Source organism: Oncorhynchus keta, chromosome 23 (assembly GCF_023373465.1).
Source record: "Oncorhynchus keta strain PuntledgeMale-10-30-2019 chromosome 23, Oket_V2, whole genome shotgun sequence".
Lineage (NCBI taxonomy): Eukaryota > Metazoa > Chordata > Actinopteri > Salmoniformes > Salmonidae > Oncorhynchus > Oncorhynchus keta.
In genome coordinates, this window is record NC_068443.1 from 16,586,057 (window position 1) to 16,604,806 (window position 18,750).

The 18,750-nt window shown below is 45.6% G+C and overlaps 2 protein-coding genes across 4 annotated transcripts in view; one reads left to right on the forward strand and one right to left on the reverse strand.

Moving 5' to 3' along the window:
• Positions 1–12,034, reverse strand: LOC118401874 (sal-like protein 3). 2 transcript variants are annotated; one of them, XM_052476635.1, is made up of 3 exons: positions 10,148–12,034; positions 1,623–5,385; positions 1–1,263 (listed from the first exon to the last, which is right to left on the reverse strand). In XM_052476635.1, the coding sequence occupies exons 2-3, from the start codon at positions 5,058–5,060 to the stop codon at positions 916–918; spliced, it is 3,786 nt and encodes a 1,261-aa protein (XP_052332595.1). In that variant the 5' UTR covers positions 5,061–5,385; positions 10,148–12,034; the 3' UTR covers positions 1–915. The 2 variants fall into 2 exon arrangements, with proteins under 2 accessions (XP_052332595.1, XP_035655410.2); XM_035799517.2 differs by lacking the exon at positions 10,148–12,034 and adding an exon at positions 7,156–7,445.
• LOC118401875 (E3 ubiquitin/ISG15 ligase TRIM25-like) overlaps positions 7,744–18,750 on the forward strand; it is a 21,573-nt gene continuing 10,566 nt past the window's right edge. The window contains exon 1 of one of the 2 annotated variants that reach the window (XM_035799523.2): positions 7,744–8,321. The gene's annotated coding sequence lies outside the window, so the exon portion shown is untranslated. The remainder of the gene's footprint in view (positions 8,322–18,750) is intronic. The other variant, XM_035799524.2, reaches the window with a different exon arrangement.

Genomic DNA, 18,750 nt, shown 5'->3' on the forward strand with positions numbered 1-18,750 from the left:
AAAGCTTTTTTGTCTTTTTTTATCCCTCTTATTTCACAGGAATACACTGAAAGTACAACTCACAACAATATCAGACATGGACCTCTGATTGTTTTGTTTTTCTTATAAAGATACAACATTAACCAAAGACAACGAGTTACAGAGAACGGACATCACTGTGAGACCAAACGACAATCAGCTTATTCAAAAGATCCAAAGGAAAATGGGTCACACAGGAAACTGTCCATTTCTTTCTCCACCTGGCACACCACAACACCCACTCCTCTGTGCTTCTCTGTAAATCAGCTGGAGGAAGAGTCTGGAGTATTCACAAGTTCAAAAGTAAACCCAGATGACATGAAAGATGAGGTTTTATACAGTAGTAGGATGAGAGACTGCATCTCCATAGACTGCCAGGATTGAAGCTACCATGTCAAGTTTAGTTTAGTGACCCTTATCATTCTGTTTCACCTCCTTTTCCCTTTTATGTTTGAATGAAGGAATTGTTTATGTGAGAACAATATCACATCCTCTCTACCTTGCCTCCTTTTCTAATACATGTCTTTATCTGAGTTGATATCTATCACATAAACAGTGAGTCAGACTGTTCAGGAAAATTAGCCCTAAATCTAGAGTAGAGCTCTTTGCCTAACAGAGCTCTCATTTTAGAGCCCAGCTCCAACTCTTATTGTCTTAAGAGTGACTTCTGACCTCAATCTTCCAATCCTGTAGTTATGTCATGTTTTTTTCATCCTTCAACTTTTTCCTCTTTTAAAAGAAAAGGCCAGGATGGCCAACTTACAGTTATCACAAATGAACTAAGCAACTTACTCACAGACAACAAACCCGACAGACTACTCAACTGAATTTGGAAGCAATACAAAAGTCCCTACGATTTGACTCAAAGGTACAGTGAATGTCCATTGATAGCATCAATTACATTGACTCTAGAGTAGACCCTTCGTCAGACCCATCTTCTGAACCCCTTCCAGTGGTTGGTTCTTTCGTCAGCTGGGATCTAACGGGAGATTTAGCCAATCGGGGCATCTCCCCATCCTCTCCTTGGCTACCACTGGCCGGGCCTTGTGCTGGGTCGTCTGCCGAGTCGTTGCTGGTGTTGAGGAAGGCTTGGTACTGGTTCCAGAAGCCCACATTGCTTCTGGTGGCCGGGGGGTTGGAGGACGTTGTTGGTGTGTTAGCAGGAAGTCGCTCAGAGGCCGAGCGACCGCTCCGTACAGGGGGACGTGGTGCCATGACAACCCCTCCATGATGCTTCATGTGTCCCTGTGGATGAATATGAAAATAACAGATTGTTTAAGTGCCACTCCGACCAACCTCTGAGTACCTCTGGCTGGAAATAACATTTATATCACAAACATTTAGCTTGACTGATTACCCTCAGTCTGGAAGGGGATTTGGCATCAGTGAATGTTTCAGGTAAATGTAACCTGATGCCTAACAAACAGATTAAAGTAGTTTTAGTAGTAATGTTGGGTTCATTGGTTGCAATGTTTTGGACATCTAATTAACAATTCCACAGATTAATAAATCACTTCAAAGCAGCTATCATGAAGTCTATAAACATAAGAGCTGGCTAAGTTCTCTACCAACCCACACACCAATCAATACTTTCATCCTCTCACCTTCAGTCCACTGCGGCTGGCATACTCTTTCCCACACTCGGCACAGCTGTAGGTCTTCTTCTCAGGGCGAGACAGGGGAGAGGGGAGAGTGGTAGCCAAACTGATGGGAAAAGTGCTTTCCAGTTGGTCACTGACACCACTCATCCCATCCTCCTTCCCATGGGAACCGAGGTACGCCCCCTGACTCATCCTGGTGTAGGGTACATCTTTCTGAGGAACTTTCCTAGCCTCAGCATCGCTTGTGTCTGTGCTCTCTGATGGTGGTGCCATTCTCGGGTCCGTATCAGATACAAGAGCTTGGTCATGCTTTGGTGCTGCAGGTGGGGGGGTTTCAACCCTGTATTCCTCTGTGGGCTTGGGGGTTTGTAGTTTAGGGGGGTGCTCTAAGTTTGGTTTGGGTGCTGGGTGGGGTTTGGGGTGCTCTGGACTAACTACAGGGGTAAAGGAGGGGGCTGGGCTTGGGTGCGCTACCGGGGCACAGAGGGTTGGTGTGCTCAGTAGATCCTCCAGATTTGATCTAGGGCCGGGGAGGAAGACATTGAGAGGAAGGGCATGCTGACCCAAAAGACAGTCTGACATCATTAGACTGGCCAAGGGGGTGGTTTTGGTAACACTGGAGGAAGTGGGAGCAGGGCCAATGGTACTAATGGTTGAATCAAGGTGTTCAGCATGGTTGTCATCGTTGACTGGGGAGCCTGTATCACCTAGAGGAGGGGGTGGGGAAGGCACACTGACAAACAGGACTGGGGGGTCTGCGCTGCCGGGCGGAGGGGTCCGTGAGGTGGAGTTTAGGAAGGAGTCAGGGGTGAGGTCAGAGGGAGGGATCAGGTCAGGGCTGGAGGAGTGAGATCTGTTAGGCTCCCAGACACACTTTGGTGATGTCACACTGACCGATACTGGGTCAGAGCCTCCCACTAGGGTTTGAAAGTGTGTGGATGCTGCTGAGCTCTTTGACTGGCTGCCTGAGGCTGCAGTGGAGCTCTCAGTGGAGACCTTGGGGGTGTCATTGGACTGTGGCTGGGACTGAGACAGTGCCAGGGAATGGGTCTGGAGCTCAGAGATAGTGTCAGACTCTGCTGAGGCCTCTGACAGAGACTCTGCACCGCCCTCCGGTGGTAGCTGCCCTCCCAGGTGCATGCGAATGTGGTGCTGCAGCACCAGGGCATTTGTGAACTTGCGCTGGCACAGTGGGCAAGAGTTCTGGGCACGAGAGTTCGGCGGACGGGCACGGTGTGTTGCCAGGTGGGACCGCAGGCTGCCCTTGGTGGAGAAGGAGCGTCCACACAGTTTACAGGGGAAGGGGCGCTCGCCCAGGTGGGTGGCCTGGTGCAGACGCAGTGCCCTGGGGCAGCTCAGCACACGCAGACACACCCCACACTGGTTGGAGGCCAGGGAGCCAGTGCTCATGATGCCAAGGCCTGGGAGCATGGCTCCTGCCAAGGCGCTGCCCCCATTTGCACTCATGCCCAGAGCGGCCACCATCTCCCTGGTGAAGTTGGAGACAGAGGTGGGGGCATGGGTGGAGGACGGTGGGGTTGCCATCACATAAGTGCTGGAGGTGCTGGCGCCCATGAGGCCGCTACTGAACAACCCAGTAGAGGCCATGCTGCTGTGGGAGGTCTCCCCTGAGGAGGAGGCCCAGGGAGAGGAGGTGGGAGGCTCCTTCTCCAGCTTCTCCACCAGCCGCTGCAGCTTGGAGGTGTCTGAGGTGGGGGTAGAGGCGGAGGGGGAGGAGGTGGAGGCGTGGGCTTTGGGGTAGTGGGAGAAGGGGAAGGAGAGCTGAGAGTGGGTGGAGGAGAGGTGGGAGGAGCCTTGGGCAGGGGGTGGAGGGCGGAGCAGGCCCAGGGCAGGGTGTTGGTGGGGGGAGCCAGAGGGGAAGAGGAGTTTAGGGAGATGGGCCAACTGGGAGTAAGCAGAGTGCGACATCATGGGAGGGTGAGGGGGCGTGTTCTCATCAAAGCGTTGCTGCTTTGCCCCTTTGAAGAACCCAGCGATGGCAGAGGTGGACGAGGATGGGACAGAGAGGAGGGAGGAGGACGCAGAGGAGGAAGAGGAGGATGTGAGTGAGGAAGCAGCTGAGGATATGGATGCAGCAGCGGCTGCAGCAGCAGCTTGGTTGAGCCGCAGGAGGGAGTGGGCGGTGGAGATGAGGGCCAGGTCCACACTGGGGGGAAGGGGGAGAGAGGTGGGGGGAGCACTGGTGGATGCCCCCAGAGAGAAGCCCCCTCCGGCACCTCCCAGCTCCATACCGTCTCCATACGGGTCATCCTCAGCCCGCCGTTTACGACGTCTCTGAGCCTGTGCTGCACTGATACTCAGTCCAATGCTGCTCATGGGCTGACCCTGGGGCTCAGAACCCCCCGCTGGTCCCATGCCCGGCCCAAACAGGGAAGGGGGGAGAAGGGAGAGCGAGAGCTCTGGGTTCTGCTCGCGGTGGCGGAGGAAATGCACCTTGAGGTTGCCGCGGGTGGTGAAGCGGCTGAGGCAGACAGGGCACTGGTAGGGTCTCTCGCCCGTGTGGGAGCGCAGGTGGATTTGCAGGGATGAGTCACTGCTGAACAGCTTCCCACAGAACCGACAGGCATGCTGGAGACGCCCCAGGGAGGAGGACGAGGACCCTGATGAGGAGACAGACAGGTGGGGCTCCTGAAAGGAGGGGGGTGCCATAGAGGCAGTGGTGGGCAGGGGTGGGGTGAGGAAGGACAGGCCACCGTGGCCGCTGGCTGAGGTGGTGTTGGGGGATTTCTCATGGAGGTAACGGGTAGGCAAGGCCAGGGAGAGGGCCAGGGGGTAGTTGGACGAGGCCATGGTAGAGATGGCTGAGGAGGCAGAGGAGGAAGAAGACGAGGAGGAAGGGCGGACACTGGTCACAGGGTAAAGATAAGACCCTGTAGCCCCTCCTGCACCCTCCATCTGGGTCTTGTGTGGCCGCAGGACATGGGACAGGGGGTGGCTGGGCTTGGAGGGCTTGGAGGCAGGCTGGGGAGGGAGCAGGGAGGAGAAGCAGGCCAGGAGAGGAGCTACAGAGCTGGGAGGCTGGATGGGTATAGGCTGGGGAGGACTGGAGGCCCTCTCACTGCCCTCCAGACAGAGCTGGGGAAAAGGAGGCAGGAGGATCTGGGGTGCCTCCAGGCCACAGGAGGCCCCGCCCAGCCGCAGCACCTGCCTGCAGATCTCCTCCGTCATCTGCATCTGGTGGATCTGCCTCTGCTGCAGCACTCGCAGCTCATCCAGGATCACCGCAATGCTCAGGTGGGCACGGGGCGGGGCTGCAGAGGTAGCACCCGGGCTGGGGGAGGGTGTCACAGGGCTGGGAGGGCCCTCGGGCACAGGGCTGGGGCTACCAGGGTGGGGCGGGGGGCAGAGGGAGGCTGAGGAAGAGGATGAGGATGAGGAAGTGGTAGTGGTGGCTGACACGCCCAGTTTGGGAGAGGCCATGATAGAGCGGGGAGGGTGGGTCTGACTGGAGGGCGATGTGGAGGTGTTGGGGAGGTGCAGGCCTGTCTGGGAGAACAGGGAGGGGTGGGGGAAGTCAGGGGAGAGGGAGGACTGGGGGTCTGTGAAGGAGATGGGGCAGGAGGTGGGCTGGCAGGGGCAGCAGAAGAGGGGGAGACCTCACTGGGTAGAGAGCGGGTGTGAAGCCCCCAAAAGTACGGATATGGAGCCAGGGGTGGCTGGTAACTCTGAGGAGAGGAGGAAGATGATGAAGAAGAGGAATCTGTGGTCAGAGGAAAGGAGGATAACTTCACTGCCAACTGGTCATCTGAGAAAAGAAGAGAAAGCAGACAAGAGAGAGAAAGTTGACTTAGTTATTGTCTTACTGAGCATGACAGAGCTTTGCATCTACTTTACACACTGTTACCATGTTCCCTTATATAAAACTCAGGGAAGTCTGTTTGAGCAGTGAGCACTACTCAGAATGCCCTTTTTGTGAGTGTTTTCCACAGGTCGACCTTATCACACTCTGATGATGGTCAGTGGATAGCACAGAAATGCAACTCTGGCAAATCATAGAGGTAACAACAACCAGATAGAAGAGAATGGCCCTCTTAAAATTGTGATTTTGCAAGTAGTGGCAGATAAGTAGAAGCACAACAGCTAAGGACTGTCGCCCTCAGATAACAACTATACATTATGAGACCATTCTGTCAGGTGAACTCCTGATCCAGATCCAATTTCACATTGTTCTCTTCTCCATCACCTCATCCTCCAAACTCCCCCTCATTCATAATTCTCCAAACTCCCCTCCCCTTCTCTTTCCTCTTCACTTCATTCTTTATCCTCTCCGTCTTCGTCTGCAACCCCCCAACTTACACCATGAGCAGCTTACCTTGTTTCCACGGCAACACTGAGGACAATGGACCCTAAAACTGCTTATAACCCTGACCCCTGAAAAAGACATGGAAACCATACATAGACATGCACATGCACTCTATCACACACCACTCTCTCTCCTCTCTGTGTCTTTCTTTCTCTTCGTTCGTTTTGTCTTTCATCTCTTGGTGCACCCTTCCCCCATTACCCTGTAGGGTATCAGGGGTCAGGCTGTAATTGGCTGGCATACTTGACCTTAAGAACACTGGGGTCACATTCTTTCTCTTAGATTCTGGGCAAAAGGTGGAGGCCAAATAAAACACACAGGCTACCAGACAAGAACACAAACAGACAATCAACAACCACACAAACACACACACACATACTTGAAATTCATTATTTGAATCCACAAACACACATACACACACACCTTCATGTACAAACACAATATTACTACACCCTATCACTACAATGTTACTACACTATTAGACCCCACTAGCCCTGTGTGACTGGTCACAGCCCCACAAGCACATATAGACACACACACACACACACACTTGGAGATTCACAATAGTTTTTGTGTATGTTCATACCTCACTACTCAACCACAAAGCCCAGATGGACAATGGGGTTGCATGCTATTGCAGTTGCACCTTGTACAGCACATATCATGGTCATCAGTTCCTCTACCATCTCCCTCTCATTGCTAAGTCTCCCAAAACTTGGAATTATAGAGTTGATAAGGGTTAAATAAATAAATAAAAATTGAAATACACTGTATTGCCTCTAAGTTCTCATGTCTTTTCTATTCTTTATCTGCCCACTAACTGGGTGGTCTGTGTCTCTGAGCCTGGCAATAGGAGGGCTGGTGAGGGGATTGATCAAAATAAGATCAGAAAACAGAAAACAACGACTCCTAAGACACCATAAATGAAATAATATGACATTATTGCTTACATTAATAAAAGGAACATCAAAGCACCGCCATAACTTTAGATTTTGAACTGTCAGTGATGGGAGTCAACATTTTCAATCAAACTATCACAAAAACTGTCCAGATGACACGTAGAATATACTGCCTCTTTACGTTTATTTTATATGCATGTGCCACTACACAATCACTGTTATGTAGAGAAAATAAAGGCATTAACTACCCACCATACTAATAGCTACTGTATTCTATTGTTAATTTGCATATCAATAGTAGTCCATTTCTCACCATGCTCTAATATCTGAGAGGCTGAAGGGAGCGGGCTCATGAGCTGCTGGGGCCGTTTCTGTTTCCGACGAGACATGCTTCAGCTGCACATGGGCCAACAGAATGCTTTCATTTTTTCTCCCTGCACACTGAAAAAGTAGTTAACTAAATTGTCCGAATTAGAAGCGATGCGCGGGTGAATTTTCCGCCACAAATGTTCAACTCCGTTGGTGGCATCTTGGTGTAAAAGAGAACAGCGTGCGAAGACTACAGTCATATGTGTCAATTTCTCTCAACAAATCTTCTTTTCTCAAACTCACCGTTAGACCCCCCCCTCATCCTCCTCCTCCTCCCACAAAACACACACGCACATACACACACACAGTCCTCTTGTTCAACCACTACATTTGCATTCAAATGGCGAATGAACACTTCTTTTGAGCCATGACTCCCTCCTCACTCCACTTGCCTCCTTCTAGTAACCCACCTCACCCACAAAAGCCATCACGTTCTGTCCTTCAGATAAACACAATCGTGAGTATCCCAAGTGCTGTCTTTGATTTCAATATATACAAAAGTTTTGATTTCAGTATATTCTAAAGTTTTGATTTCAGTATATACTAAAGTTTTGATTTCAGTATGTTTTCAGTATATACTAAAGTTTTGATTTCAGTATATACTAACGTGTTGCGTCCCCATGTGCTACATGTATAGTCCCTATACATTTGATGAAGAACAGACCAATTAATTTACACCTCTCCCTTGATTAGATGTTTCTCTTTATATTGTATACAACGTGTGTGTGTGTGTGTGTGTGTGTGTGTGCGCGCGCGCGCGAGTGTTTGGGTACAAGTAGGCCTACCCATAAAATAGCATCCTCCCTTCATTATGTATGTCCTATTCAAGTAAGTGTATCCAGTCAATTGCTTGGAAAGGATGATTGGCGGACGGTGATTGGTGGAACCCCAACTTGGAATTCGAATGACCTCCCTACCAGCTTTCGGATGCACGAGCTCCATTAACAGGCCCCTGAATGACCAGGAATTCGCAACAATGGGGCTAGGACACAGCTGAATGAGCATCACCCTCTGCGAGCCTCTCGAATACACAGGACCACTGACGCGACGCACAATGCTTCCTTTTCAAACTCGAGCTCCACTGCTTACCACGTGGAAAGGTAATGAAAGGTAATGAAAAAGAGGGATAGCCAGAATGAGGGGAAAATATATATATATTTTTGGTCCCCTGTGAGTCAAATGTTCTCTAGCCACAACAAGCGGTAAATTACTGTACGTAATTTCAACTCTATTCTTGCGTCTTTACTGCTGGATGGAGGAACGTTACCACGCACGCATTTTACATCAAATTATTTTTTTAAACTACGCAAGTTCTTATTTTCAATGACGGCCTAGGAACAGGAACTGCCTTGTTCAGGGGCAGAACGACAGCGTTTTACCTTGTCAGCTCGGGGATTCAATCTTGTAACCTTTCGGTTACTAGTCCAACGCTCTAACCACTGGGCTACCTGCCTCCCCAATTGCATACACACAATATATAGGCTATACTGCAGGCCTGTTACACAATCGATTTGCAATGGCGTTTACACGAAACAAACTGGAAACAAGACAATACGGTAAAGAAATGCCGGGCCTTAGGCATGGTTACCTACCATATAGGCTAAGCCCCAGTGGCCACATATGGGTACAAGCTCAGTTCCCTGTGTTATACTTAAATTGATCACATAGGCCAACATGAAACACTTCCATAAATGTACAGTAGGTCTAGGCTAGCCTATATTGTATCAAATGTGTGTTAATGATTGTGCGTAATTCTGCAAATGTCTGTACATGAATAATGCGAATTCTTTGCTCTGATGATTTTGACCGTGTCCTCCTGGTCTGCACACAGGCCCGCACATCTTGGGCGGACATCGCCACCAAATACACACAAACACAGGCTTAACTGTGTTGCGTCCTCTGCTGTTACCCCAAATCAGTTTTACTTAATAATTGAAAATCGATTGATAACATCAATCTTGTACATAACAAGAAATTCAATTATAATTTATCATTGTGGATTGTAGGCCTATACAAACATCTAAATATTAAAATAAGAAAGCCTGGTATTCACCAAGCCTATTTAAGTGTATCTATAAAATACACTCTTAGAAAAAAGGGTTCTTCGTCTGACCATAGGAGAACCCTTTTTTGGTTCCAGAACCCTCTGTAGAAATTATTCTACTTGGAACCCGAAAGGGTTCTACCTGAAACCAAAAGAGTTATACCGGGAACCAACATGTTTTATTTAAAGGGTTATCCTATGTAGACAGTCGAAGAACACATTTAGGTTCGAGTTAGAACCTTTTTTTCTTAGTGTAGGTTTCCGATTTACATTTGGCACCATATGCTTTGAGTCAATAACGATACAAAAAATATATTTAGGGGCCTATTTGTCATAATAACCCACATTTGTAATCCTTGCCTCCCATAATTTGTGTATTGAAAGGGGAATTTATGGTTTGGATCAACGTGTCTATGCTGCCGGATAGTGATGTATGTCCTGATTTGACTGTTTGATATGGCCTACACATTCATTAGCCTTACATTTTAGAATTCCCTTTTCAGAGGCTTACGATATATTTAGACAGCGTTTTATAGCTAGAAAAATATTTAAGGTTTATACAAAGAAACATTTCAATCTGTTGTCCGTGTTTCGCAAACTATTTCATTCTATTAAAACATCGCCTATTGTGCCAACAAAGCATTTGTGTTTTTCGTTCCATCGCACCGTGACATTTAAAGCAACGATCTAACATTTTCATACAAGTCAGAACAGCGCGATAACTTCTGCTGTCCCGCTACTGTACCGGCGACCTGTTGCATGCCTGCGCGCGCACTGATCATAACAAGTTATGATTTCATAAATTATTATGACTGCCCTAAAATATCGCTACAAATTGCTCATATCCCTAGTTTTCGTCGTCGACATGAATAAGATAAAGGAAATTACTCACCATGTATGAATCGATTATATTTGATAGTGGTTTACAAAATGATAAAATATGTTGTGCAATAGGCTACGTCTCCCAGTCGGGACATCAACATAGCCTTTTCCGGCATACAGCCACAAAGATGCGCAGTCGTCCCTTTGACAGCCGGGCGGAACACCGCATTGTTAAATTATTTATTTATATCTTCGCCGTGAATTGAGACTATTTGATATCGTAAATGTAGTCCATCAATTCATTGTTTTGACTGACCCAGAGAAACAGCCGGGGGAGGAGATAAGCTACTATGCGGTAACGAAAGGGAATTGGATTAGTGTTTCTGTCATCCTCCTCCCCTTCCCCATTGAACCCTCTTTGTAGACTATTTGGCGAGGGCGGCCTGCTTCTCGGCCTGCGTCTGTGGTCTCTGCGGCACTGACGGCTGTCTGTTTAACGGTCTGTCCCTCCTATCCGGACACTCTCCCTTTATAATTAATGACATTCGTCGCCACCGTGACTTGGCCTAAGACACAGTCTGACCCTGACTAGACGAGCCTACCCACTGAGCATTTTTACCGCCTGGCATATTGCTCTGAAAACCACAAATGTATCGAATTAAATAATCTTCCCGTATTAGCCCATTGTGCAAATCCAGTGTAACACCCAGGCACAATTTGTAGGCCCAGCCTACCCCTAGAATTTACAATGGAGGAATGTTATTTTTCCACCTGGCTATCTTTTGTGGTCACATTATAATGGTCCTATGTGTCTCCTTAGATTACATTTACATTACATTTAAGTCATTTAGCAGACTAGATTATATTATTATAGATTAGAACCTTCTATTTTATTCTAAATGCATACATAGTAGGCTACATAGAGGCAATTCATTAAAGACAATGAAAAGAATTCAGTAAGCCTACAGCAAAATATGCAGCACATTTAAATGGCAAATTAAGATCTTAACAATAGTCAGTGCCACTACCTAACTTTTAGTAGTCAAAATATCATCCCACATCTCAGACAATTACAGGTCTATGAAAATATAATGCCCCTATTCAGGCTTTGGTCAGACATGTAGGTCTACTGAACTCCCCAACAATGCAACTGTTATTATCAGGCTGTGTAGGCCAATATATTACTATTAAACCCAGTAGATAGTCTTGCATTGTGTTTTAGATGGTAGTCACACGTGCATGTTCAAGGAGGGTGTATTTGGTCTACACCAGCCAAGCCGCAGGCAGTAATTTATGAAATCTAAAACCTTCATGAAGAGGAATGTGTCCACTAGGTGGCTCACTAACATGAAAAACAAGGTTGTGTTTCAGCCATTGAATGCATTGGGCACATTCGAGCGGATCACTTTTGTCAAGTTGGTGTCCATCGTTGGTCCCGCCTTTCAAAGTTTGTTGCATTATGGGGATACAAATTGTCTGACTTGCGCCTACATGTGGACTGCATGAACTTGACTAAAATCATGTGACCAAAGGTCATGAAGTTTTGACTGTAGTCGACTGCAAGATTCTGCAAGCTTCACCAACTTTATCTTGCAGCGATCGTCTGCATTGTGGGAGGCTCCTTTGTCAACTAATCATTAGGGTGTTTGTGTTTGACCCACACGAAAGTGACCAAAGACCTGACTGAAACAGGAACCAACTTTGCGGCAATTCATGTTTATAATGGATATGTAGAAATTAATGTGATATTTGATTGTACAATGTAGCATACACACATATTATACATGTTTATGTCAACATTATAAAGAACAACTTTTATTAACAATGGCAACACTGGCACTGTCATGTCAGTGTCCAACTTTCGGCTGTCACATATGCACCTCGCCTGACTTCACTCCCTGAATATCGCTTTTACCATCAACTCAATCCTCTCCAGAAGCTCTATGACCTAGTAATCCTTCTCACCCCCCTTTAAGATTTAGATGCACTATTGTAAAGTGATTATTCTACTGGATGTCATAAGGTGAATGCACCAATTTGTAAGTCGCTCTGGATAAGAGCGTCTGCTAAATGACTTAAATGTATGTAAATGTAATGACCTGAGTGACATCCACCCTGTTCTTGACATTGAGGATGTGGTATCTGTTGTCACTCTTCCTGAGGAGCCACTGGAGGGCTCTCCCATCACTCTCAATGAACTGCTGTATGGAGGTGGCACCCATTGTGTCACACCAGCTGAATATCACCAGAGCGTTGACCTCAGGTGGGCTTCAGTGAAGGTAATACCTGCAGCAATGACTAGAAGGATGGCATGGGGTCGAGGGGGACACAAAGACAAGCCATTCACGGTAAGGCCTACCATGTTCAGGAGTTCCTCCACAGCTCCCCTGCTCTTATCGTCCAGTATTGAGTACAAATCAATGAACAGGAGGAAGGCCTGGGGGACTCAGAGACACACTGTGCACTCTGTCATCATCAGTTCCAGGACCTCCACGGAGAGAAGGTCTTCCACCATCCTAGAGTTTCCACTACGGTGAGTTGCCACTTTCCCCCGACGTCCCCCTGTCTCCTTACATTGTCCACGGTCTCGCTGTTGATTTCAGACTCAACTCGGGCAGGTATGTTGTTGCCTGCCAGACACTTATCAGCCCTTTTCTTACCCAGGAGAATGATCCGCATCTCTGGGAGGTGATTTGGGTCAGCCATCTCTGTCTGTCCCAGGGAAACACAGTACTGCACTGCGGCTCCTCGGCTGTGGAGCACACTTGACGTCACTGTCAGGGCTGCAGAGTCTCTGGCCTCGTTTAAGGCACAGCTAAAGACTGGGCTGTTCAGAAAAGCTTTCCAAGGACCTTCTATGCTAATTCTGTTTGACAACACCTGTATATAGCTTTGATTGTTGTCTGCTTACAATGTTTTGTTTTTATTGACACCCCTAAAGATTCTTATAAATAAAAGCAAACAAAATGACATTTGCATTAACATTAATACATTTGCATTACTTTTTAAAGTTAATCTCATTTTAAGGAAGTACACGGTATTGTGGCCTTCCATGGCGTCCTGTTTCACTGGGGAATAAAAAGGAGGTAACATGAATGTGAAATCCCTTTGTCATCCATTACCATGGGAAAATGCAAAGAACTCAAACAAAAAGAGACAAATGGTTGTTGACCTTCATAAATCAGGCAATGGGTACAAAAAAAGGCTTATTTTTTCTTCTGAATTTATTTAGGCTTGCCACAACAAAGGGGTTGAATACGTATTGAATCAAGACATTTAAACATTACGTTTTTAGTTAGTTTGTAAAAATGTCTAGGCCAGTGACACATCTCAATTTAATCCATTTTAAATTGGGTTGTGAATATTTTCTGAAGGTACCGTACATCCAAAGTACAATTCTATAATGTGTTGTATTTTGTTGAGTGAATGGTCAGAACATTTTCTCTGTTAATTCACAATGCCTGAATTCTCTTGTGCTGGGTTACCAGTGAGCTCGGCTGAATACCAGAGGGTATCCGATTGGCTGACAGAGGGGAAGTCTGGAAATGCTAAAGATGTTTCGGGATATAGGACCAGTGAATATAAGTCCAGTGAGTCTCATGAGACCAGTGGGTCCAGTGAAGTGGAGAGATGGGACAACAAGTTATATTTTAGAAGGAAAAAATACACTTTTTAAATCTTGAATGTAAACCCTTTAATCCACACCAACACACCATGTCAATTTATTTAGCTAGTTTGACGAAAACCGAAGCTGACTATGTCATGTAGGCCTTTTTTTATTGTGAAATTGACTAATGTTGAAAACATTAGTGAAATCAAGTAACATTTTACAGAGGAAACATCAGCTTTACAAATATTGAACGTGAAACCTGTTATCGATATGGTCATACCATACCACCAAAAATGAACTTTGTCAAGTATTTTAATTCTGAAGTTGCATAATATTCTTTCTACATGTACAGTCTTACCATGATTTTCTGTGTACTTCGTTTGGTGAACATAGACATTATAATACAAGTAAAGGACTTTGTAGATCTGTATGGCTGGTATATACAGTGGGGCAAAAAAGTATTTAGTCAGCCACCAATTGTGCAAGTTTTCCGACTTAAAAAGATGAGAGGCCTGTAATTTCCATCATAGGTACATTTCAAATATGTCAGACAAAATGAGGGGGAAAAATCCAGAAAATAACATTGTAGGATTTTGTATGAATTTATTTGCAAATTATGGTGGAAAATAGGTATTTGGTCACCTACAAACAAGCAAGATTTCTGTCTCTCAGACCTGTAACTTCTTCTTTAAGAGGCTCCTCTGTCCTCCACTCGTTACCTGTATTAATGGCACCCGATTGAACTTGTTATCAGTATAAAATACACCTGTCCACAACCTCAAACAGTCACACTCCAAACTCTACTATGGCTAAGACCAAATAGCTGTCAAAGGACACCAGAAACAAAATTGTAGACATGCACCAGGCTGGGAAGACTGAATCTGCAATAGGTAAGCAGCTTGGTTTGAAGAAATCAACTGTGGGAGCAATTATTAGGAAATGGAAGACATACAAGACCACTGATAATCTCCCTCAATCTGGGGCTCCACGCAAGATCTCACCCCGTGGGGTCAAAATGTTCACAAGAATGGTGAGCAAAAATCCCAGAACCACACGGGGGGACCTAGTGAATGACCTGCAGAGAGCTGGGACCAAAGTAACAAAGCCTACCATCAGTAACACACTACGCCGCCAGGGACTCAAATCCTGCAGTGCCAGACGTGTCCCCCTGCTTAAGCCAGTACATGTCCAGGCCCGTCTGAAGTTTGCTAGAGAGCATTTGGATGATCCAGAAGAAGATTGGGAGAATCATATGGTCAGATGAAGCCAAAATATAACTTTTTGGTAAAAACTCAACTAGTCGTGTTTGGAGGACAAAGAATGCTGAGTTGCATAAAAAAGAACACCATACCTACTGTGAAGCATGGGGGTGGAAACATCATGTTTTGGGGCTGTTTTTCTGCAAAGGGACCAGTACGACTGATCCGTGTAAAGGAAAGAATGAATGGGGCCATGTATCGTGAGATTTTGAGTGAAAACCTCCTTCCATCAGCAAGGGCATTGAAGATGAAACGTGGCTGGGTCTTTCAGCATGACAATGATCCCAAACACACTGCAATGAAGGAGTGGCTTCGTAGGAAGCATTTCAAGGTCCTGGAGTGGCCTAGCCAGTCTCCAGATCTCAACCCCATAGAAAATCTTTGGAGGGAGTTGAAAGTCCGTGTTGCCCAGCAACAGCCCCAAAACATCACTGCTCTCGAGGAGATCTGCTTGGAGGAATGGGCCAAAATACCAGCAACAGTGTGTGAAAACCTTGTGAAGACTTACAGAAAACGTTTGACCTCTGTCATTGCCAACAAAGGGTATATAACAAAGTGTTGAGAAACTTTTGTTATTGACCAAATACTTATTTTCCACCATAATTTGCATATAAATTCATTAAAAATCACTACAATGTGATTTTCAGGATTTTTTTTTCTCATTTTGTCTGACATAGTTGAAGTATACTTATGATGAAAAAAGACGAGAGGCCTATAATTTAAGTGGGAGAACTTGCACAATGTGGTGGCTGACTAAAATACTTTTTTGCCCCACTGTAGGTAGGTTCCATGTGACATTGTATATTAACATTTCTGATACATTGACTGTCACCTTGTTATAGTATTTAAGTGTTTTTGTGATACAAAATAAATGTCTATTTTTGCAAATATGAAATGTTTTTTTTCTCTGCATAAGTTGGTGCAGTGCTGAGACAGTTCCCCCCCGTACTGTAGAACTTGGTGCCCACATAGAAATACTAAATTAATTAACCACACAAATATGAGAGGATAGGAAGGTACCATAGCAGAAAGCCATGTGAGTGAAACATTGGACGTTTTCATTGCACAAAATAATGTTCTCAGACACGATCAACTGGCTAGTCATGGGCCAGTCTGTGTGTCTCCCTGATCAGTCTGTCTACTGCTCATGTTACCATCTCCCACACTGAGCAGCCTCCTGCAGCAGGGGAAGGCATCCACAGTGTCTCTGGGGTCCCTCCTCATGAAGATATAGAGAAAGCAGTCAGTGAGAGGGCTTAGGTACAACAAGGCACTGGTTATCACAGAGGACAGGTCCCTGACTGGGTCTGACACTGAGGGGGCATGGGACTTGATGGAGTAGTACAGGTTCCTGATGCTGTACGGGAGGAAGAGGAGTGTATAACTGCCCAGGACCAGACCCAGAGTTCCCAGAATCCTTCTCCTTCTTTCTGCCCCCCTGAAAGCCATACTCCTGGAGAGGGCCCTCTGAGTGACCAAGAACAGCAACACCAGGAAAGGGGCAGGCAACAGGGAGATGGTAGAGAAAATCGTCAGTGAGTACCGCATGTCGATCAAGAATATGTAATCGAAGGTAACGTAAACCAGTGCCAGTGCCCAGAGGCTCAGAGAGACCAGGGTGGAGTTTTTGACTGAGCGTCGGAGGCGGTACCACAGAGGACAGGCCACCACCATGTACCTCTCCAGGGAGATCAACAACATGAAGCCCAGGCTGGTGCAGAGGCCCAGGCGAACAAAGATCCTTGACAGGCAGCGGGCCATCATGAAAGGCAAACATGTGGTGTCAAAGAACCTACTGAAAATGAAGACCAGTGTCATGGTGATCTGGAGAAGGTCTGAGATGAGCAGGTTGATCACGTAGACAGGAGCCACTCGGCCGGCTTTGACCAAACTGAACAGGGCATAACTGGCCAGGCAGACGGCAGGAAATCCTATGAGGAATATGATCCAGTCCACCACGATACCTATCATGTTTGCGTAGTAGGGTGGATCCAGACCACATGGAAAGGCAGTGGTGTCGTTAACGTCAATCATCATGTTACCGATGAGTAGTATTTTTTTTTTTTAAGCTAAAAAGTAGAGATATGTCCTTTCCTGGTAATTTGAGATTTATAGGTTAGAGTCCTTACTTGGTGATGGATGGAGCAGTGATCAGCTTTGAAGAGGGTGATTGTCTTACCCAACCCCTCTACAATTCCCTGTGAGAAGTGAAAATAATTGAAGTACAAAAAGGTTAAATTCTTCAACACTTTTCAATTACTGTTTTTGCTCATCTGTTGCTTTACTGCAAATTGCCTCCCATCTAAGATGGTGAAACTCCTCCCTATATAATCCCTAGATGTTTTACTCTGTTTTACATGGTTATGTGCTTACCTAGTCTCTCCGCGTCTGTCAATTCTAGTCACGTTTTGTCCTCTCTCTCTAGACAACATTTAGTTAAGACTTATCCACATCCTGGGCAGAACCATTCCAGTACTTACCCTGCTGTCATTATCACATAGAAACATGCAACCCATGTTTACCATTTTAAGGTCAGTGCTAGAGAAGTAAGTCAGGGGACTGACATCACTCTGTCTGCTGTTCTGGTGTTTCTCTTCCTTCCTATCCATCTCGCTCAGTCAATAATAGGCTATCAGGTTAGACATATTTGTTTATATCCATTTTGTGCATACTGTAAAACAGTGACTGGTTGGCCTGACAAAATGATAACATATATAATGATGGCATAAAGCAGATGCCATAAAAACATAGATGATGAGCATATGCAAATAACAAAGTGTTTATAAAGACAGCATGCTCACCCCTATTGTTGTCAACCATGTCACATTGTGGCCAAAAAGGCACAGCTCAAAGCTGAATGGTGAGGTTTGCAGTGAAATCTAAATATTTTAGTGTATTGGAAGTTTAAAAAAGCCTCAAGTTTGTCATTTCCACTTTGAAATTTCAGATGAAAAATGTATAAACGCCTACAAAAATTGTCCATAAATAATAATCTACATAATAAGTCAAATTTCTTGTTGCGGCAAGATTATTTTCCTGTTTTAGCAAACTGTGCTCAAATTAAGATCCTACACCTGTAGTTGTAGAGGAACACAAATGTGGTCACTTAGGCCGTCACACTCTCTCTGTCTCTCTCCCTCTCTCGGTGCCTCTCAACAGGCTAAAGTGTTTTTCAGCTCATCTGAAAACTCAAGAAAAATAAATAAAGCTACCCACTCTGCACAAACTGGTTAAATCAACATTGTTTCAACTTAATTTTTCAAGGTATGTTGACGTGGAATCTACGTGGAAAATACATTGGATTTTGAGTGCAAAATTTCAACCACAGGATTGTCATCATAGACAAATCTTGTATATAATATGTTGAATTTGTACCTTTTGAAACAATGTCAGATCTTCAACGTAATATCCACTATACAACAAAAACTATAGGCTGGGCAGCACCTCCTACTTAACTCTTTCTTGAACTGCACTGTTTGTTAAGGGCTTGTAAATAAGCATTTCACGGTAAGTTCTACTACACCTGTTCTATTCGGCACATGTGACACAGTTTGATTTGATTTATCTACAGCTATCCCTTCCCATCCAGGGTTTTAACCAAGCCCAGCTTACAGCGGCTTGCGAAATTATTCACCCCCCTTGGCATTTTTCCTATTTTGTTGCCTTACAACCTGGAATTAAAAATCGATTTTTGGGGGGTTTGTATCATTTGATTTACACAACATGTCTACCACTTTGAAGATGCAAAATACTTTTTATTTTGAAACAAACAAGAAATACAAAAAAACAGAACTTGAGCGTACC